The following is an 18,112-nucleotide window of genomic DNA, read 5'->3' as shown; positions in this document are numbered from 1 at the left end:
CTTTCTTTCTTTCTTTCTTTCTTTCTTTCTTTCTTTCTTTCTTTCTTCTCTCTCTCTCTGTCTCTCTCCCTCTCTCTCTCTCTGTCTCTCTCTCTCTCTCTCCCCCTTTCTTTCTTTCTTTTTTTTTGAGACGGAGTCTTGCTCTGCTGCCCAGGCTGGAGGTGCAAGCTCCACCTCCCAGGTTCACGCTATTCTCCTGCCTCAGCCTCCCTAGCAGCTGGGACTACAGGTGCCCGCCACCACGCCCAGCTAATTTTTTGTATTTTTTTTTTCAGTAGAGACGGGTTTTCACCTTGTTAGCCAGGAAGGTCGCAATCTCCTGACCTCGTGATCTGCCCGCCTCGGCCTCCCAAAGTGCTGGGATTACAGGTTTGAGTCACCACACCCAGCCTTACTTTTTTTTTTTTCTTTTGAGACGGTGTTTAGCTGTGTCACCCAGGCTGAAGTGAAGTGGTACCATCTTGGCGCACTGCAAACTTTGCCCCCAGGGTTCAAGCGATTCTCCTGGCTTAGCCTCCTGAGTAGCTGGAATTATAGGCGCAGGCCACCAAGACTGGCTAATTTTTGTGTTTTTAGTAGAGACAAGGTTTCCCCATGTTGACCAAGCTGGTCTTGAACTCCTGACCTCAGGTGATCCACTGCCTCAGCATCCCAAAGTGCTGGGATTACAGGCATGAGCCACTGTGCTCGGCCTCTTTTTACTTTTTAATTGTGCCTACTAGAAAGTTTAAAATTACATATGTGGCTCACATTATACTTCTATCAGACAGCACTTGACTAAATGAACTAAATTCCAGAGAGGCATAACCCATTCCTAGATGAGCTACTTTCATTCCAATTTCATTTCCTTGGACCCCCAAGCAGGCAGGGAGAAAGACTGCCACAGGCACAGGCTTTTCCGCACCCGGCCGTCGGTGATTAGATTTTAAAGCCGTGCTAGACTGAGCTAGTGACCTGATCTCACATTCAAGATATCTGAAACCAAAGATAAACTGAAACCAACTAAACCTGCAACCCAGCCCACCTCCTGATTAGCTAGAAGAGCACAGCCTCGCATCCTGGTTACCTGACAAAGGGAAGTGCAAGCCCTTTCTTGGGGGTATTTATTATGCAATTCAATCTCTGTTCTTCTTTTATCATAATGCCTGGCACACAAGAATACATCATGAGGCCGGGCATGGTGGCTCACGCCTGTAATCCCAGCACTTTGGGAGGCTGAGGTGGGAGGATCACCTGAGGTCAGGAGCTCAAGACCAGCCTGGCCAACATGGTGAAACCCTGTCTCTACAAAAATAGAAAAATTAGCCGGGCATGATGGCAGGTGCCTGTAAATCTAGCTACTTGGGAGGCTGAGGTGGGAAAATTGTTTGAACCCAGGAGGCGGAGGTTGCAGTGAGTCAAGATCACGCCATTGCACTCCAGCCTGAGCAATGGAGTGAGAGTCCGTCTCAAAAAAATAAAAAATAATAATAATACATCATGAGACAAGCAAAGAAGCAGGCAAATGTGACCCATAATTAAGAGGGAGAAAAAACAATCCATAGAAATAGACCCATAGGCTGGGTGTGGTGGCTCATGCCTGTAATCCCAACACTTTGGGAGGCCAAGGAGGACGAATCACTTGAGGTGAAGAGTTCAAAACCAGCCTGGCCGACATGGTGAAACCCGGTCTATACTACAAATACAAAAAATAGCCAGGTGTGCTGGTGGGTACCTGTAATCCCAGCTACTCAGGAGGCTGAGGCAGGAGAATCACTTGAACCTGGGAGGTGGAGATTGCAGTGAGCTGAGATCGCACCACTGCACTCAGCCTGGGTGACAGAGTGAGACCCCATCTCAAAAAAAACAAAACAAAACAAAACAGATCCACAGAACACCTACGTGTTGAGATTAGTTGACAAAGATTTTTAGGTAACAGTGATAAATATGTTAGAGAATTTAGAAGAAAAGACAGATAAAATGTATAAACAGATGGTGAATTTCAGCAGAGAAGTGGAAATTCTAAAAACAACCAAATGGAATTTCCAGAGTTGAAAAATACATATCTCAAACAAAGAATGTATTGGATAGGCTTAATAGCAATTTGGCACAACAGAGGAAAGAATCTGTGAAGGCAAAGACAGGTCAGTAGAAATAATCCAAAACTGAAAAGAAGAAAATGGTGCCTGAGCACTTTTGGGGAATGTTCTCGCTGCCGCCCCCAACACTCCCAGCCTCACCTTATGCCACAAGGCCCGGAGGCAGCTTCTCCGCAGAGTCGTGTGCTGCCATGCCAGGTACTCATCCACACGGGCACGGGCCTGCAGGTCCTGAGGGTACCAGTAATCAGGGACCTTATATTTGCGCGTCAGGTAGAGCAGGATGGCCACACTGTGGGTGTGGGGGAGTCACGATAGGTAAGGGAAGGGCACTGTGCTGGGTATTCTATATGTAGTTGTTTTTGTTTTTTTGAGACGGAGTCTCGCTCTGTCACCCAGGCTGGAGTGCAGTAGTGCGATCTTGGCTCACTGCAACCTCCACCTCCGGGTTCAAGAGATTCTCCTGCTTCAGTCTCCCAAGTAGCTGGAATTATAGGCGTGTGACACCACACCTGGCTAATTTTTTGTGTTTTTAGTAGAGACGGGGTTTCACCCTCCTGACCTTGTGATCCGTCCACCTCGGCCTCCCAAAGTGCTGTGATTACAGGTATGAGCCAACGTGCCCGGCCTTTTTTTTTTTTTTTTCTTTTTTTTTTGAGACAAGGTCTTCCTCAGTCACCCAGGCTGGAGTGCAGTGTTGCAATCTCAGCTCACTGCAGCTTCAATTTCTACAATAATGCACCACCGTGCCTGGCTATTTTTTTTTTTTTTTCTTTTTTGTAGAGATGGATCTTACTGCATTGCCCAGGCTGGTCTTAAACTCCTATCCTCAAGCAATCCTCCAGCCTTGGCATCCCAAAGTACTGGCATTACAGGCACGAACCACTGTGCCCAGCACACTTCTTTAAACTTTCTGACAATTTGCCAAAGTATTAGCCTCATTTTCCAGAGAAGAAAACCAGGCTTAGAAAGGCAGAGACTTGCCCTAGAGCACACAGCTCTTAATGGTAGAGCTGAGAATCTTTCTGAGGCTATACCCAAGCTTTTCTTACCACCAGCCAAAATCCCACAACAGAATGTCTTGCCAAATGCTTAGAGACAGTTTCTGATCAGAGAATCAGAGAGAGCTTCCAGGAGGATGGGTCATCAAAGCTGAGCTTTAAAGATGCTCAGTTCTTTGCATTCTACATCCACTCTCATCCGCTGGGATTCCGACCAGCCTGTGACGGCCTGATTGTTCAAAAAGGCTCCCATGTCCTTTTGTTCTTTCTATCATTCTTTCTGCCAAGAATCCACTCCTATCTAAGCCGACTGAGGTAGTTTGGCTCCCTAAAGCACCACTCAGGAAACACTCTTGCAGCTGCAGGATCCTAGAAAAACAGAACAGACAAGGTCCCCTGGCACTCTCCTCCTTCCCTGGGTTTTGAGGGCGCCATGGTGATGGGATGAGCATGGACCTGGAAGGACACAGGATGTGTTCATTTGGAGACACAGAAAAGCTTTCACGAACTTGGGGTTTCCCAAGGGTTGGGCATGCAGGCCAAAAGAGCAGAAAACCTCTGTATCTGCTACTGGCCCATATTCTCTATTAAGCTGGGGCTACACCCATGTCCCAGCTTAACAACTCCATTGTCTGTGCAGGGTGCCCAGGAGCTCCTTTTGCTCTGAGCCAGTTGTTCAAGCCATCTCTGAGGAGGGCTGCAGGTCCCTGTGAGCCACAGACCTCCTGAAGGTGAGAGTAGTGGCAGAGAAATGCAGAGATTGCACATTGACTCTGGCTGGTACCTGGGGGGCACAATGCTGAGTAACACAAGGACTCAGGACACCTGGGGCACCAGGAAGGAAGAAGGTCCCTGGCAGAATGTCAGAGGAATTCATTGGAGGTGCATCCATCCTGAGATTTCAGAGATGAGCTCTAAAGCACAAACTCCAGGTTCTCCTTGTTATGGGAAGAGTGACTCTGGTGACAAAAGGGGCAGAACTGGGGAAAGGTTGGCCTTTCCTGAAGAGGACTCAACTTCTTGGGACCTGCTGTGATGTAAGACGTCCATATCTGGTGGTTCTCCCATGGGGGAGACCCATCCCGGGAAGCTGCAGCCCAGAGATGGAGCCACCGGGCAGCCCAGATGCCACTGAGCCATCGCCACAGAAGCTTGGCCAGAGGACGGCCCCATGGTGGGCAAAGCTGCCTTCCTCCACTGGCCTGCCCTGCCTCAAGGATACTCTCACCAACAACCAAAGGACTGGTGTGGAAGTAAAGTAGATGTTTGCTTTTCCAATCATCAGGGTGAACTGGAATAGCAGGAAGCCAGGGGCTCGGGGTCCAGTACTGACTCTCTGCGGGATGCGGGGCACAGAGACTCTCTGCCTCTGAAGGTTTTAGTTTCCTTGTCTGTGAAATACAAGGTTAGAGCAAGATGGTTCCAGGAGGCCTGGCAGCAGCCCTAGGGTCCCACTTACCTCTCCGTCAAGGTGAAGTCCCCGTCCTTCAAGGCTGGTACCTTCTTCAGGGGGTTCACCTGGGCAAAAGCATCGCTTAAGTGCTGACCTGGGAAGAATCCAGCATAGTGGGTGGTGGGAGGAGAACGCTGAGCCCGCCATGGCCTGTGCCCCTCCCTGCAACGCTCAGGCCCCAGTTTCATAGCTCTTCTTCCCACCAGTCTGCACTCCTGGTTGGCAAAGACTGGAAGGGCCCCTGCGCGAGGAGGAGGAGGCCACTCCACTGGCTGGTACAAAATAGACAACACCCCTTGCTAAGTCCTGTAGGCACAGCCTCCTTCCACAGCCTCCTTCCACAGCCTGCCCCTCTGCAACAGAGCTCACTGTGCAGGGTGTGGTTCCTGGACCTTTGCATGCACCCTACCCACCTCCTCTTTCCACTATTGCCAGCTTCATGAACTTACAATCAGAGCGTCCCAAGCTGCAGGATAGGTCACCTGAGGGGACTCTGGCTTACTACCTTGTCCCTTCCACCATTAACTCTAAGGCAGGGTCATGAAACACAGAGAAGTGGCCTTTTTCTGGTATCTACCTACTTAGAAGCAACTTCTACTGGCTCCACCATGTCCCTTTGTTCACCCTGCCCTGGGCATACCTGCTACCACCTCCCGTACCCTGACCTTTTATTCCCCTTACAGATGGGGTCTCACTATGTTGCCCAGGCTGGTCATGAACGACTGGCCTTAAGTGATCCTCCTACCTCGACCTCCCAAAGTGCTGGGATTACAGGTGTGAGCCACCATGCCCAGCCTGCTACTGTCTCTTTACCCTCCCTTCAGACTGTTCCTTCACCAGGAACACCCTCCTCTCTTTCCTAGTAAAACATGCTTTCCTCTGCACCACTATATTTGACAACCAGCTTGGACGTCCTCTTGCCTCCCCATTCCCTTTCCTCTGCCCCATACTCTGCAGAGGAAGTCCTTGTGCAGGACAGTGGGCAGTTTCCAGTAGGGACTAGGTGGAGAAGTTTCAGGCAGAGGGCCAGCCATGGAGTGGGAGCCCTGGGCAGAAGGCTTAGCCAAGTAGAGTCGCCTTACTTGCCCAATTAGTCATACCTGGGTTCTGCTTCCAACCCCTCCTACTGCCCCAACCCGCACTGGGCCTGGGCCTGCCAGCTGAGTCCTCAAGGGCCTTGGAGGCATGCCAGAGAAACAAAACAGGGTGTAGGACTCACCAAGCCCCGGGGTCCCCCTTCTGCTCCCAGCATACCCCCTGGGGCAACCTACCTCCCCAGCAGGAACAAGAGGCAGAGGACAAGGTTTTGGGAGGCAGAGCTTGCAGTGAGCCGAGATCCGGCCACTGCACTCCAGCCTGGGTGACAGAGCAAGACTCCGTCTCAAAAACAAAAAAACAAACAAACAAACAAACAAAATGCCTTGGGCCAGGCACAGCAGCTCATGCCTGTAAGCCCAGCACTTTGGGAGGCTAAGCCGGTGGATCATTTGATGGCAGGAGTTCGAGAACAGCCTGACCAAAATTGTGAAATCCCATCTCCGTTAAAAATTAGCCAGACATGGTGGCACACATCTGTAATCTCAGCTACTCAGGAGACTGAGGCAGGAGAATTGCTTGAACCCGGGAGGCGGTGGTTGCAGTGATTCGAGATCCATGCCACTGCACTGTGACAGCAAGGGCAAGACTCTGTCTCAAAAAAAAAACAGAAGAAAGAAAAGAAGTAGAGGATAAGGACAAGGTCAGAGGCAAAACAGGAGGAGCAGAGGAAGGAAGGGACAAAGAGGAACCCCAATGCAGACTGGACGAGTGCAGAGGGCAGGGATGGAAAGTCACGTCCTGAGCTGTTTGCTGTTGCAGAATCTCAGCAGCTGGGCCACAAAGAAGGGACTTGATCCTGTCCCAGTCTCTACACCTGGCACCCTTAACCTCTCCCATCCCGCCTTTCCCTAGGCCCAGGTCACACGCGTTTTCATTTTCTTCCTTATTTTTATTTTTTTTTAAGACGGGGTCTTGCTAGAATGCCCTGACTGGAGTGCAGTGGCTATTCAAGGACACCATCATAGCGCCCTGCAAGGGGAGCCCTGACAGACCGCACCTGGAAAATCGGGACGCTCCCACCCTAATACTGCGCTTTTCCAATGGCCTTAGCAAACGGCACACCAGGAGATTATATCCCGCGCCTGGCTCCGAGGGTCCCACCACTGAGCCTAGCTCACTGCTAGCACAGCAGTCTGAGATGAACTGCAAGGCGGTAGTGAGGCTGGGGGAGGGGCGTCCCCCATTGCTGAGGCTTGAGTAGGTAAACAAAGCGGCCGGGAAGCTTGAACTGGGTGGAGCCCACCGCAGTTCAAGGAGGCCTGCCTGCCTCTGTAGACTCCACCTCTATGGGCAGGGCATAGCTGAACAAAAGGCAGCAGAAACATCTACAGACTTAAACGTCCCTGTCTGACAGCTTTGAAGAGAGTAGTGGTTCTCCCAGCACGGAGTTTGAGATCTGAGAACGGACAGACTGCCTCCTCAAGTTGGTCCCTGACCCCCGAGTAGCCTAACTGGGAGCCACCTCCCAGTAGGGGGGTGACTGACACCTCTTAAGGCCAGGTGCCCCTCTGAGGCGAAGCTTCTAGAGGAAGGATTAGGCAGCAATATTTGCTGTTCTGCAGCCTCCACTGGTGATACCCAGGCAAACAGGGTCTGGAGTGGACCTCCAGCAAACTCCAACAGACCTGCAGCTGAGGGTCCTGACTGTTAGAAGGAAAACTAACATAGCGCCCTGCAGCCTGGAACTCCTGGGCTTAAGCGATCCTCCCACCGCAGCCTCTGGAGTAGCTGGGACCACAGGCGTGTGCCCCTGCACCCAGCTGTGCCCATTTTTGTCCTCCGGTCTCGCTTCTCTTCATGATCCAAACCCCTTTATTCGGCCTTAGGGGAACCCCGTGGTCTATTCCGTGAGACCGAGCAGAGTTTGGGGGAGCCCCCACTCTTGGATCTCCCTGCTAGATCTTTCTCCGTTCGGTCTCCAAACCAGACCAGCAAGGGCCCCAGGAAGAAGGTGGCGCCGGGAGAAGTTCCCTAAGCTATGTATGCCTACCTGTCCCTTCCTGACTTTTCAGTTCCCCAAACCTGAGGCCAGAGCTACCTTTAATCAGATCCACGATGCGCAGCTCGAAGGGGATGCCGTTCTTCTTGGCGAAGATGTAAACAGCGCGGCAGGGCTGGGACAGCAGGTCCAGGTACAGCTCCAGGCCCATAGCAGGGACAGACCGACCAGACAGGAAACCAGCGGGAGAAAGCAAACTCCAGTGCCAGGACTCGGGTCTCGGACCTCAGACCACGCCCCTGCGGCCTCGCCCCCCCGACCGCGGGGCCCCATTGGGCGGCTCGGGCGCCTGGGGACGCTGTTTAGTCCAATCGCGGGCGGCGGGCGGCCTGTCGGAGGGCTGGGCCAGCCTGGCTCCTGCGGAATCAGGGCGGGTGGCCAAGACAGAGAGGCCCCAGTTCCATCCCTTTCCTGCCTGTCTCTCTCATTTCACTTAGCATAATGTCTTCAAGGTGCATCTCTGTTGAAGCGTGTGTCAGAATTTCCCATCGTCCCCATTTTAGAGGAGGAGATAAACACTGAATGATTATAAACCCAGAAAGTCTGGCTCCAAAGTCCATCTTCTTGGCTCAACACTTAAGAGTCCTTGGTGCCAGCAAGTGGCAAAGCCTCAGGGCTTACGTTCAGTGTTTTGTGGCCACTCGCTTCACTCCAGTCGCACTCCCTGGAATGTGACAGCCTTGGTCTTCCTGCCCCTGCCAGCACAGTGCCATCCATCGCATTCCCTGGGTTTATTTCTTCCCTTCTCCAGGCCTGTGTTTCTCCATCTTTAAAATGACAGGGAAGCTAGAGCCCTCCTAAGTCCTTGCAAGTCCACACCCCTAAATTCATCTGCCAAGTTGTAAGCCCAGACCTGCCCCTTGCTGCCAGGGAGCCCCCCCAAGGCCTACCATGGAGCCTGTCAAATAGTATCAGGGTCACATATCACTTTCTAAAACAAATCCCACTGAAAGTGTGTCAGCCAAAGCATAATGTTTTCTAGAGAATAAGGAACATTTCTGCAAAGAAAGTGGAAGTAATAACTATTTTATTTTATTTAGATAGAGTCTCTCTCTCTTGCCCAGGGTAGAATGCAGTGTTGTAATCACAGCTCACTACAGCCTCCAAATCCTGGGCTCAAGCCATCCTCCCATCTCAGCCTCCCTGAGTAGCTGGGACTACAGGTGCGCACCAAGACGCCCAGCTAGTTTAAAAAATTTTTTCTGTAGAGGCAGGGCCTCACTATGTTGCCTAGGCTGATCCTCCCACCTCTGCCTACCAAAGTGCTGGGATTACAGATGTGAGCCACGACAGCTGGCCAGTAATAGTGATTTTTTAACTGGAAAAAAATTAAGGAAAGATGAGAAATTCAGATTTCCATGTTAAAGTTTTGAAAGGAGGTAGACACTCAGAGAAGGCAATGGCTGCCTTATCCTCACCTCTGGATAACTTCAGTCAGAGGCCCAAGGAGGAGCTGTCAGGATTCTGGTCCAAGGCTCAGCCTGTCTTGCAAGTTCAAAACCTAATTTGGGGTGCGAGTGGTGGCTCGTGCCTGTAACCCCAACACCCTGGGAGGCTGAGGCAGGCGGATCACCTGAGTTCAGGAGTTTGAGACCAGCCTGGCCAACATAGTGAAACCTTGTCTCTACTAAAAATATAAAAATTATCTGGGCATGCTGGCATGTACCTGTAATCCCAGCTACTCTGGAGGCTGAGGCAGGAGAATCGCTTGAACTCTAGAGGCAGAGGTTGCAGTGTGCTGAGACTGCGCCATTGCATTCCAGGCTGGGTGACAAGAGGGTAACTCCACCTAAAAAAAAAAAAAATTAATTTGGTCCATGTTTCAGGGTTCATCATTTTCTTTGGGTCTGACTCACATAAACCAACTCACAAAGGCTGTATTTATTAATTTACAGAAAACAAGATAAAAGTGAAAGTGTATGGGATTCTTTTTTTTTTTTTTTTTTTTGACTTAGCCTCTCTCTGTCACTCAGGCTGGAGTGCAGTGGTGCAATCTCTGCTTACTGCAACCTCTGCCTCACAAGTTCAAGCGATCCTCGTGCCTCAGCCACCCAGGTAGCTGGGATTTCAGGTATGTGCCACCATGCTCAGCAAATTGTTGTATTTTTAGTAGAGACAAGGTTTCACCATGTTGGCCAGGCTGGTCTTGAACTCCTGGCCTCAAGTGATCTGCTAGCTTCAGCCTCTCAAAGTGCTGGGATTACAGGCATGAGCCACCGTGCCCGGCCTGGAAAAAGAGAAAAGTCATTTAGACAGAATGCTCCCAAACATTGCTCAGTGCTCTCTTAGCTGTGTAGTCTCCTAGAAAGCCTCGTGGGTGTTACTGGCCAAGACCTGGTCCGTTCTGCCCATGCACAGTAAATTAATCACGGTGACACGAGTTTTGCAAAAGAGAAAAGATTTATTCACAGGGTACCAAGCAACGAGGTAGGATAACAGCTCTCAAATCCACCTCCCTGAAAATAAGGCTTAGGGATAAGTCTTGCTTCCAAGCAACAGAGCACAGACCCCAGCCACACTCCAGGGGAGGGGGCTATACAAGGACGTGAATACCAGTCTGCCTGCCTCGTGGGCCTACAACGCAGAAGGGCCATGCACTTGGTTTAAAGCTTTGCTGTTGTCATCTTGACATTCTTAACAATTTAAAAATAAGGGTCTCCACATTTTCATGTGTAGCCAGTCCTGTCCAAGGAGTCCGAAGAGCTCATGAGGGTGGACAAGGCACTGTCCGCTCTGGGCAGTGATGTGGCCACTAACAGCTGTTCTCCCGTCTTCCAGCCCCTACCCCAGGGCCACACCTTCCCCTGGCCTCTCACATTCTTGTTTGTTTGTTTGTTTGTTTTTTCTGAGACAGGGTCCTGTTGTTGCCCAGGCTGGAGTGAGTGCAGTGGTGTAAACTTAGCTTACTGCAGCCTCGACCTGGGCTCAAACAATCCTTCTGCCTTAGCCTCCCGTGTAACTCAGACCACCAGAGCATGCCACCATGCTTGGCTGATTTTTTTGACTTTGTAGAGACGGGGTTGCACTTTGTTTCCCAGAGCGGTCTTAAATTCCTGGGCTCAAGTCATCCTCCCACCTCAGCCTCCCAAAGTGCTGGGATTACAAAGATGTGATCCACCGACCCTGGCCTCTCTCACATTCTTGACATTTAAAGTTACCGTCATTGACAAGGAACATGGTTACACTCAAATTTACTCAAGAAAAAAACTCTTTTCTCCATTAAAGAGGTATGTGGCCTAGCTGCTTCCTACTCTAGTTGAGGTCTTCTTTTTGTTTCCTTTTTCTTCTTCTTCTCTCTTGTTTTTTAGAGACGAGGTCCTGCTATGTTGCCCAGGCTGGTCTCACAGTTCTAGCCTCAAGAGACCCTCCTGCCTTGTCCTCCCAAAGTGTTGGGATTACGGGTGTGAGCCACTCTGTCCAGCCTCAAACTGTGGTCATTAGATCAGCAGCAGCAGCAGCAGCCTTGCCTGGGAGCTTGTTAGAAATATATTACCAGGCTCCCACCCCTAAACCCAGACCTACTGAATCAGACAGAGTCTGTATTTTCATAAGATCCTCAGGCGATCCAAATGCACCTTAAACCTGGAGGAGCTTTGATCCAGAACCTGGGCTGGAGGCCACCGGGGGCCACCCTGTTCCTCACAGACTGCAAGGCACGTTTTTTCCCTTGGCTCTTCTCTCTGTCCCAATGTCTCCTTCTCTCTGTGTCTGACCCTGAGGACCCTATGACATCATCTTCTCAGGAGAGTTTCCACTGCCAAAGGCCGGATTCTCTTTTTTTTTTTTTTTTTGAGATGGAGTTTCGCTCTTTGTTGCCCAGGCTGGAGTGTGGTGGCATGATCTCTGCTCACCACAACCTCTGCCTCCCGGGTTCAAGCGATTCTCCTGCCTCAGCCTCCCGAGTAGCTGGGATTACAGGCATGCACCACCATGCCTGGCTAATTTTTTGTATTTTTGGTAGAGACAGGGTTTCTCCATATTGGTCAGGCTAGTCTCGAACTCCTGAACTCAGATGATCTGCCCACCTCAGCCTCCCAAAGTGCTGGGATTACAGGCATGAGCCACTGTGCCCAACTGCCAGAGGCCTGATTCCCTAGAATCTGATGGGCTCTTCTAGACACCAATCTCTACCTGGGCTCTTGTTGAAGAAGCCAATCAGCTCGTCAGTTGGAGCTCACGTCGTATAAAACATGGCTGCCTTCCAAGCCCTATGTGTGGACAATGACATAGGGACAAGTAGGCATATCATGTTCTGATACTTGGGCCCACATCTGTCCTCAGGCCCCCAGATATACTTTTATGGGGAGTTTTCCTCCCTTCCCCCAATATGGTCACTCATAATTTTACACCCAACAGTCAAACAGAAGTGGAAGCTACAGGGTTTCATGAAAACAATAGGCTAGGCTGTGGGGCTGAGTAAAAGGCGCTGGACTGCGGTAGGTCTTACTCCAAGATGGCTGAATGGAAGGGCTTTTAGCTTTCTTTGTTTTTGTTTTGTATCTTGAGACAAAATGTTCAATTTCTACACTTTAGAATAAAAAGAGCCATACTTTATGTTTCATATTTTTTGTATGCTTCCTTCCATACTCTTTTGAAAAATGCAATCATATTTTCATTATAAGGTATAATTCACATACCATAATGTCCACTCTTTCAAAGTATACTTTAAAATTCAATTGGTTTAAAGTCAATTCAGTGGTTTTTAGTATATTAACAAAGTTTTGTCACCATCACAATGATCTAATTCTAGATCATTTTCATTATCCCAAAGAGAAACTCTGTACCCATTAAACAGTCACTCCCCATTTCCCTCCTCTCCTAGCCCCTGGTAACCATTCATCTACTTTCCACCTCTGTGGACAGGAAGTATTTGCCTCTTCTGGACATTTCACTCAAATGGAATAATGAAATATGTCGCCCATTATGACTGGCTTCTTTCATTTAGCATAATGTTGTCAAGATTCATCCATGTTGTAGCATATCACAGTACTTCATCCCTTCCTATGGCTGAATTATATTCTATTTTATGTATATACCACATTCTGCTTATCCATTCACCAGTTGATGGACTTTTGCATTGATTCTACTTTTCAGCCATTGTGAATATTGCTGTGATGAACGTTCATGTGCAAGTTTTTGTCTGGACGTATGTCTTCAGTCGTCTTGGGTATATACCTAGGAATGGGGTTGCTGGATAATATAACTGTATGTTGGCCGGGCGCAGTGGCGCATGCTTGTAATCCCAGCACTTTGGGAGGCTAAGCTGGGTGGATCTCCTGAGGTCAGGAGTTCAAGACCAGCCTGGCCAACATTGTGAAACCCCATCTCTACTAAAAATGCAAAAGCTAACTGGGCATGGTGGTGCCTGCCTGTAAGCTCAGGAGGCTGAGGCAGGAGAATTGCTTGAATCCAGGAGATGGAGGTTGCAGTGAGCCAAGATGGCAGCACTGCACTTTAGCCTGGGCGACAGAGCAAGAATCTGCCTCAAAAAAAAAAAAAAAAAGAAAAGAAAAGAAAAGAAACAAAAAAACCAAACTCATATGTATATAATGTAATATAGACATAATATATTATATATACATTATATATATGTTTAACTTTTGGAGGAACCGCAAGCTGTTTTCCCAAGTGGCTATATATTTTACATTCTCAGCAGCAGCACACAAGGGTTCCAATTTCTTCACACATCCTCAACAATACTTTTAATCTGTCTTTTCTATTACACCCTTCATAGAGTGTGTGAAGTGGTATCTCATTGTGGTTTGATTGGCAATGTCTTGATTATAGTAGCTTTGAAGTAAGTTTTGAAATTGGGAAGCATGAGTCCTACAACTTTTTCTTTTTCAAAACTATTTTGGAGATTCTGAGCACTTTCATTTCCACATGAATATTAGGGTCAATTTGTCAGTTTGTACAAACAAGCCCAATGGAATTTTAATGCAAATTGTGTTGAATTTGACATCTTAACATTACTATGTCTTCCAATCATGAACATGGGGTCCTCCCATTTATTAAGGTCTTCTTTAAGTTTCCCCCCAACTTTTAAATTATGAAAACATTTAAAATCCAGAAAATGAAAGGACTAGTACAACAGCACTAATATATGCAACCCCAGTTTCAACTTACTGTTTTTTGAACGTAAGATACCAACATCATGACACCCCACCTAAGGACTTTTTAGCAAAACATTCTAATTTTTTACTTCTCTACTGGGATTATTGTTTGTCTTCCTCCACAATAACGTGAACACTAAAGGTAGAAATTTTTGCCTATTTTGTTCACTACTGATTCCTCTGCACCAAAAGCATTGCCTGGTGGTGGGTACTTTTCTAGTTTTAGGAAAGAGAATACAAGATACAGGTCCTGACTCTGGTTCTGCCTCTCATTCATATGCTGCTCTGAAGATCCCTTCCCCTTGAAGAACTTCTTTTCTCATCTACAAAATGGGGATAATACCAGTACTCATCAGGGTGGTTGTGAGGATTAAACAGGGTACGAGATGTAAAACTGCATGCTATCAGATAGTTTTATGTTCCCATCTAGCTCCATGAGGGAGAGGATTTGCTCCAGTCCGTCCGTCTGGGCTCTGGGCTTCTAATGGGCAGACAGCTTCCTCCATGAGGTTTGGAACTGCAGAGCCTGGCACTCAAGACAAGCTTTTTGACTTGAACTGCTGATGGTCTTCCATGCACAATTCAACAGAAACCAAGCAGCATACACTTCCTTGTAGGCACTTGCCCCTCTTTTTACATTTATTACACATTCATTGCCAACTAATAATCCCTTATACTTACGTTTTGCTTTATCCAATCATTCAACAGTTTTCAACAGAACTACCAAGAGGAGAGATTTTTCAACTTCATTAGACCCTGAGATTCTATTTTTAACATTTCTTCCACAGATTGTTGAATGTTTCCAATGATTGATCCACCTTCCCTTGGCCTTATCTGCATTCCGGATTTGGTTGCATGTACATCTCTATCTTGCCAGACTTGCCTCACAGACCCAGCTTGAACACAAGATGGGTGCTTGCTGAAGGGCAGGACTCATTCTGTGGAACCTGCATGTTTTCTCAGGTCAGATTGCTTGGTGGTGTTTCTTTAATTTCTTTCAACAGCACATTACAGTTGCTGTGTTTAAGTGTTGCTTTTCTTTGGTTAAACTTATTCTAAGTATTTTATTCTTTTTGATGCTATTGTAAATGGAAATATTGTTTTAATTTTTTGATCCTTTATTGCAAATGTGTACTATTGATTTTTGTGTATTAATCTTGTATCCTGCAACCTTGCTGAACTTGCTTATTAGCTCTAATGGTTTTTAAGCAAGTTCCTATAATGTCATCTGTGACTAAAGATAGTATTACTTCTTTCTTTCTGATCTGGATGCTTTTTCTTCCTTTTTTTTTTTTTTTTTTTTTTGCCTAATTGCCATAATAAGTAGAGGTGGTGTGAATGAACATTCTTGTCCTGTTCCTGATCTTAGAAGGGAAACACTTGATCTTTCACAGTGAATGAGGTATGGTGTTATAGTTTTTTCACAGATGCTCTTTATCAGGTTGAGGAAGTTCCTTTCTAGTCTTCATCTGTTGAGTAATTTTATCATAAAAGGATGTTAGATTTTGTCAAATGCCTTCTCTGCATTAGGATGATCATGTGACTTTCTATTAGCATGGTATGCTACATTGATTGATTTTTGTATATTGAACCACATTTATACTCCTGGTATAAATCCTACCTGGTCAAGGTGTATAATCCTTTTAATATGCTGCTGAATTTGATTTGCTAATATTTTGCTGAGGATTTTTACATCTATATTTATAAGGATATTGCTTTGTAACTTTATTTTCTTATAATGTCTTTTTCTGTGTTTGGTATCAGAGTAATTCTGGCTTCATAGAACGAGTTGATATTTCTTCCTGTTCTATTTTTTGGAAGAGTTTGTGAAGGCTTTGTGTTAGTTCTTCAAGCTTTTGGTTGCATTCATCAGTGAAGCCATCTGGTCCTGGGCTTTTCTTTTTAGGAATTTTTAAAAATTAATATTTTAATCTTTTTATTTGTTACAGTTCTATTCAAATTGTATCTTTCTTCCTAAGTCCGTTACAGTAGATTTTATGTTTCTAAAATTTTCTCATTTCATCAAGGTTATCTCATTTGTTCACATACAATTACTCATAGTATTTTTTTATAAATCTTTGTACTTCTCTAATACCAGTAGTGATGTGTCCATTTTCTTTCTTTCTGGTGTCCGGTTTTTTTTTTTCATTTTTTGTGATTAGGTTTTCCTGTGTTACCCAGGCTGGAGTACAGTGGTGCAGTCATAGCTCAATGTAACTTTGAACTCCTGGCTAAAGTGATTCTCCCACCTCAGTCACCGAATTAGCTAGGACTACAGGCATGCACCAACACACTCAGCTGATTTTTCTTTCTTTCTTATTTATCTATTTATTTTTGAGACAGAGTTTCGCTCTTGTCACCCAGGGTGGAGTGCAGTGGTGTGATTTCGGCTCACCGCAACCTCTGATTCTCGGGTTCAAGTGATTCTCCTGCCTCAGCCTCCCGAGTAGCAGGGATTACAGGTGCCCGCCACCATGCCCAGCTCGTAGAGACAGGGGTTTCACCATGTTGGCCAGGCTGATCTCAAACTCCTGACATCAGGTGATTTGCCCGCCTCGCCCTCCCAAAATGCCGGAATTACAGGCATGAACCACTGGGCCTTGCCTCCCAACTAATTAAAAAAATAAATCTTTTTGTAGAAACAAGTTTCACTATGTTGCCCAGGCTAGTCTCAATCTCCTGGCCTCAAGTGATCCTGCTGCCTCAGCCTCCCAAAGTGCTGGGATTACAGGTGTGAGCCATTGTACCCATCTTCCACTTTCTTGGTGAATAATTTGAGTCTTATATTTTCACTTGGCTGTTCTAACTAAAGGTTTGTCAATTTTTGTTGATCTTTTCAAAGATCCAATGTTTGGTTTCATTGATTTTCTCTATTGTTTTTCTATTTTCTATTTCATTTATCCCCATTCTAATCTTTATTATTTCCTGTCTTCTACTGGTGTTGGGTTTAGGTTGCTCTTATTTTTCTAATTCCTTAAAGCACAAAGTTAGGTTATTGATTCAAGATCGTTCTTCTTTAACTCGTGTGTTTACAGCTATAAATTTTCCTCTTAGCACTGCTTGTGCTGCATCCTATAAATTTGGGCATGTTGTGTTTTCATTTTTATTCATTCAAGATACTTTTTTTTTTTTTTTTGAGACAGAGTCGCGCTCTGTCACCCAGGCTGGAGTGCAGTGGCCGGATCTCAGCTCACTGCAAGCTCCGCCTCCCTGGTTCACGCCATTCTCCTGCCTCAGTCTCCCAAGTAGCTGGGACTACAGGTGCCCACCACCTTGCCCGGCTAGTTTTTTTTTTTTTTTTTTTTTTTTTTTGTATTTTTTAGTAGAGACGGGGTTTCACCGTGTTAGCCAGGATAGTCTCGAACTCCTGACCTCGTGATCCGCCCGACTTGGCCTCCCAAAGTGCTGGGATTACAGGCTTGAGCCACCGCGCCCAGCCCAAGATACTTTTTAATTTCCCTTCTGATTTCATTTTTGAAATGAAATCACTGGTTGTTTAAGAGTGTGCTGTTTAATTTCTATGTGCTTGTGAATTTTCCAGTTTTCCTTCTGTTCTTGATTTTTAACTTTATTCCACTGTGTCCAGAGAACATACTTTGCATGATTTCAATCTTCTTAAATTTGAGACTTAGGACCAATTATATGCTCTATACTGGAGAATATTCCATGTGCTCTTTAGAAGAATGCTTATTCTGCTCCTGTTAGGTGGAATATTCTGTTCATGTCTAGTGTGTGCAATTGGGGTTTATAGTGCTTTTCAAGTCCTCTATTTCTTTGATGGTCTTCTGTAGTTTTTCTATCCATTACTGAAAGTGGGGGCCAGGCACAGTGGCTCACACCCCTAATCCCAACACTTTGGGAGGCTGAGGCAGGCAATTTGCCTGAGCTCAGGAGTTTGAGAAAAATACAAAAAAAAAAAAAAAAAATTAGTTGGGTGTGGTGGCATGTGCCTGTAATCCCAGCTACCTGGGAGGCAGGAGGATCACCTGAACCTGGGAGGCGGAGATTGCAGTGAGCCCAGATTGTGCCACTGCACTCCAGCCTGAGTGAAAAAAAAAAAACAAAAAAAAAACAAAAAAAAAGAGAAAGAAAGTGGAGTATTGAAGTCACCAACTATTATTATTGACAATGTAACCATATTAAACCCTTTACTTTTAAAATTCTTTTTAGGAAACTGGAAGGATCTATAACCACCACCCACTCCCACATCAGACCCTATGCATATGCCAACTATCTGTTGCTCAGCAGCTGTGATGGTTGTTCCAGCTCTTTATTAGGCAAAGAAGAGGTGTCTTTTTTAGCATTTCCTTTAAGGAAGGTGGATCAGATTGTTGAGCCAGCCAGGCCCTGCAGGATGGCTGCAATTAGGA

General features: G+C 46.7%; 1 protein-coding gene across 4 annotated transcripts in view; it reads right to left on the bottom strand.

Annotated features, from left to right (window-relative positions):
- Positions 1-7,869, bottom strand: part of LOC111522013 (glutathione S-transferase theta-1) — an 8,945-nt gene extending 1,076 nt beyond the window's left edge. Inside the window, exons 1-3 of one of the 4 annotated variants that reach the window (XM_023185721.1) lie at positions 7,669-7,869; positions 5,804-5,912; positions 4,539-4,626 (exon numbers count right to left, since the gene is read on the bottom strand). In XM_023185721.1, the coding sequence (XP_023041489.1) occupies positions 4,539-4,626; positions 5,804-5,912; positions 7,669-7,780 (309 nt within the window). In that variant the 5' untranslated portion in view covers positions 7,781-7,869. Of the gene's footprint in view, positions 1-2,219; positions 2,371-4,538; positions 4,627-5,803; positions 5,913-7,668 lie in introns of all 4 variants that reach the window. The other 3 variants (XM_023185717.3, XM_023185719.1, XM_023185720.1) reach the window with 3 other exon arrangements.
- Between the last annotated feature and the right edge of the window lie 10,243 nt (positions 7,870-18,112).

Source organism: Piliocolobus tephrosceles, chromosome 19 (assembly GCF_002776525.5).
Source record: "Piliocolobus tephrosceles isolate RC106 chromosome 19, ASM277652v3, whole genome shotgun sequence".
Taxonomy (NCBI): domain Eukaryota; kingdom Metazoa; phylum Chordata; class Mammalia; order Primates; family Cercopithecidae; genus Piliocolobus; species Piliocolobus tephrosceles.
The sequence above is the reverse complement of the archived record's forward strand: the minus strand, read 5'-3'. Positions and strand labels throughout refer to the sequence as shown.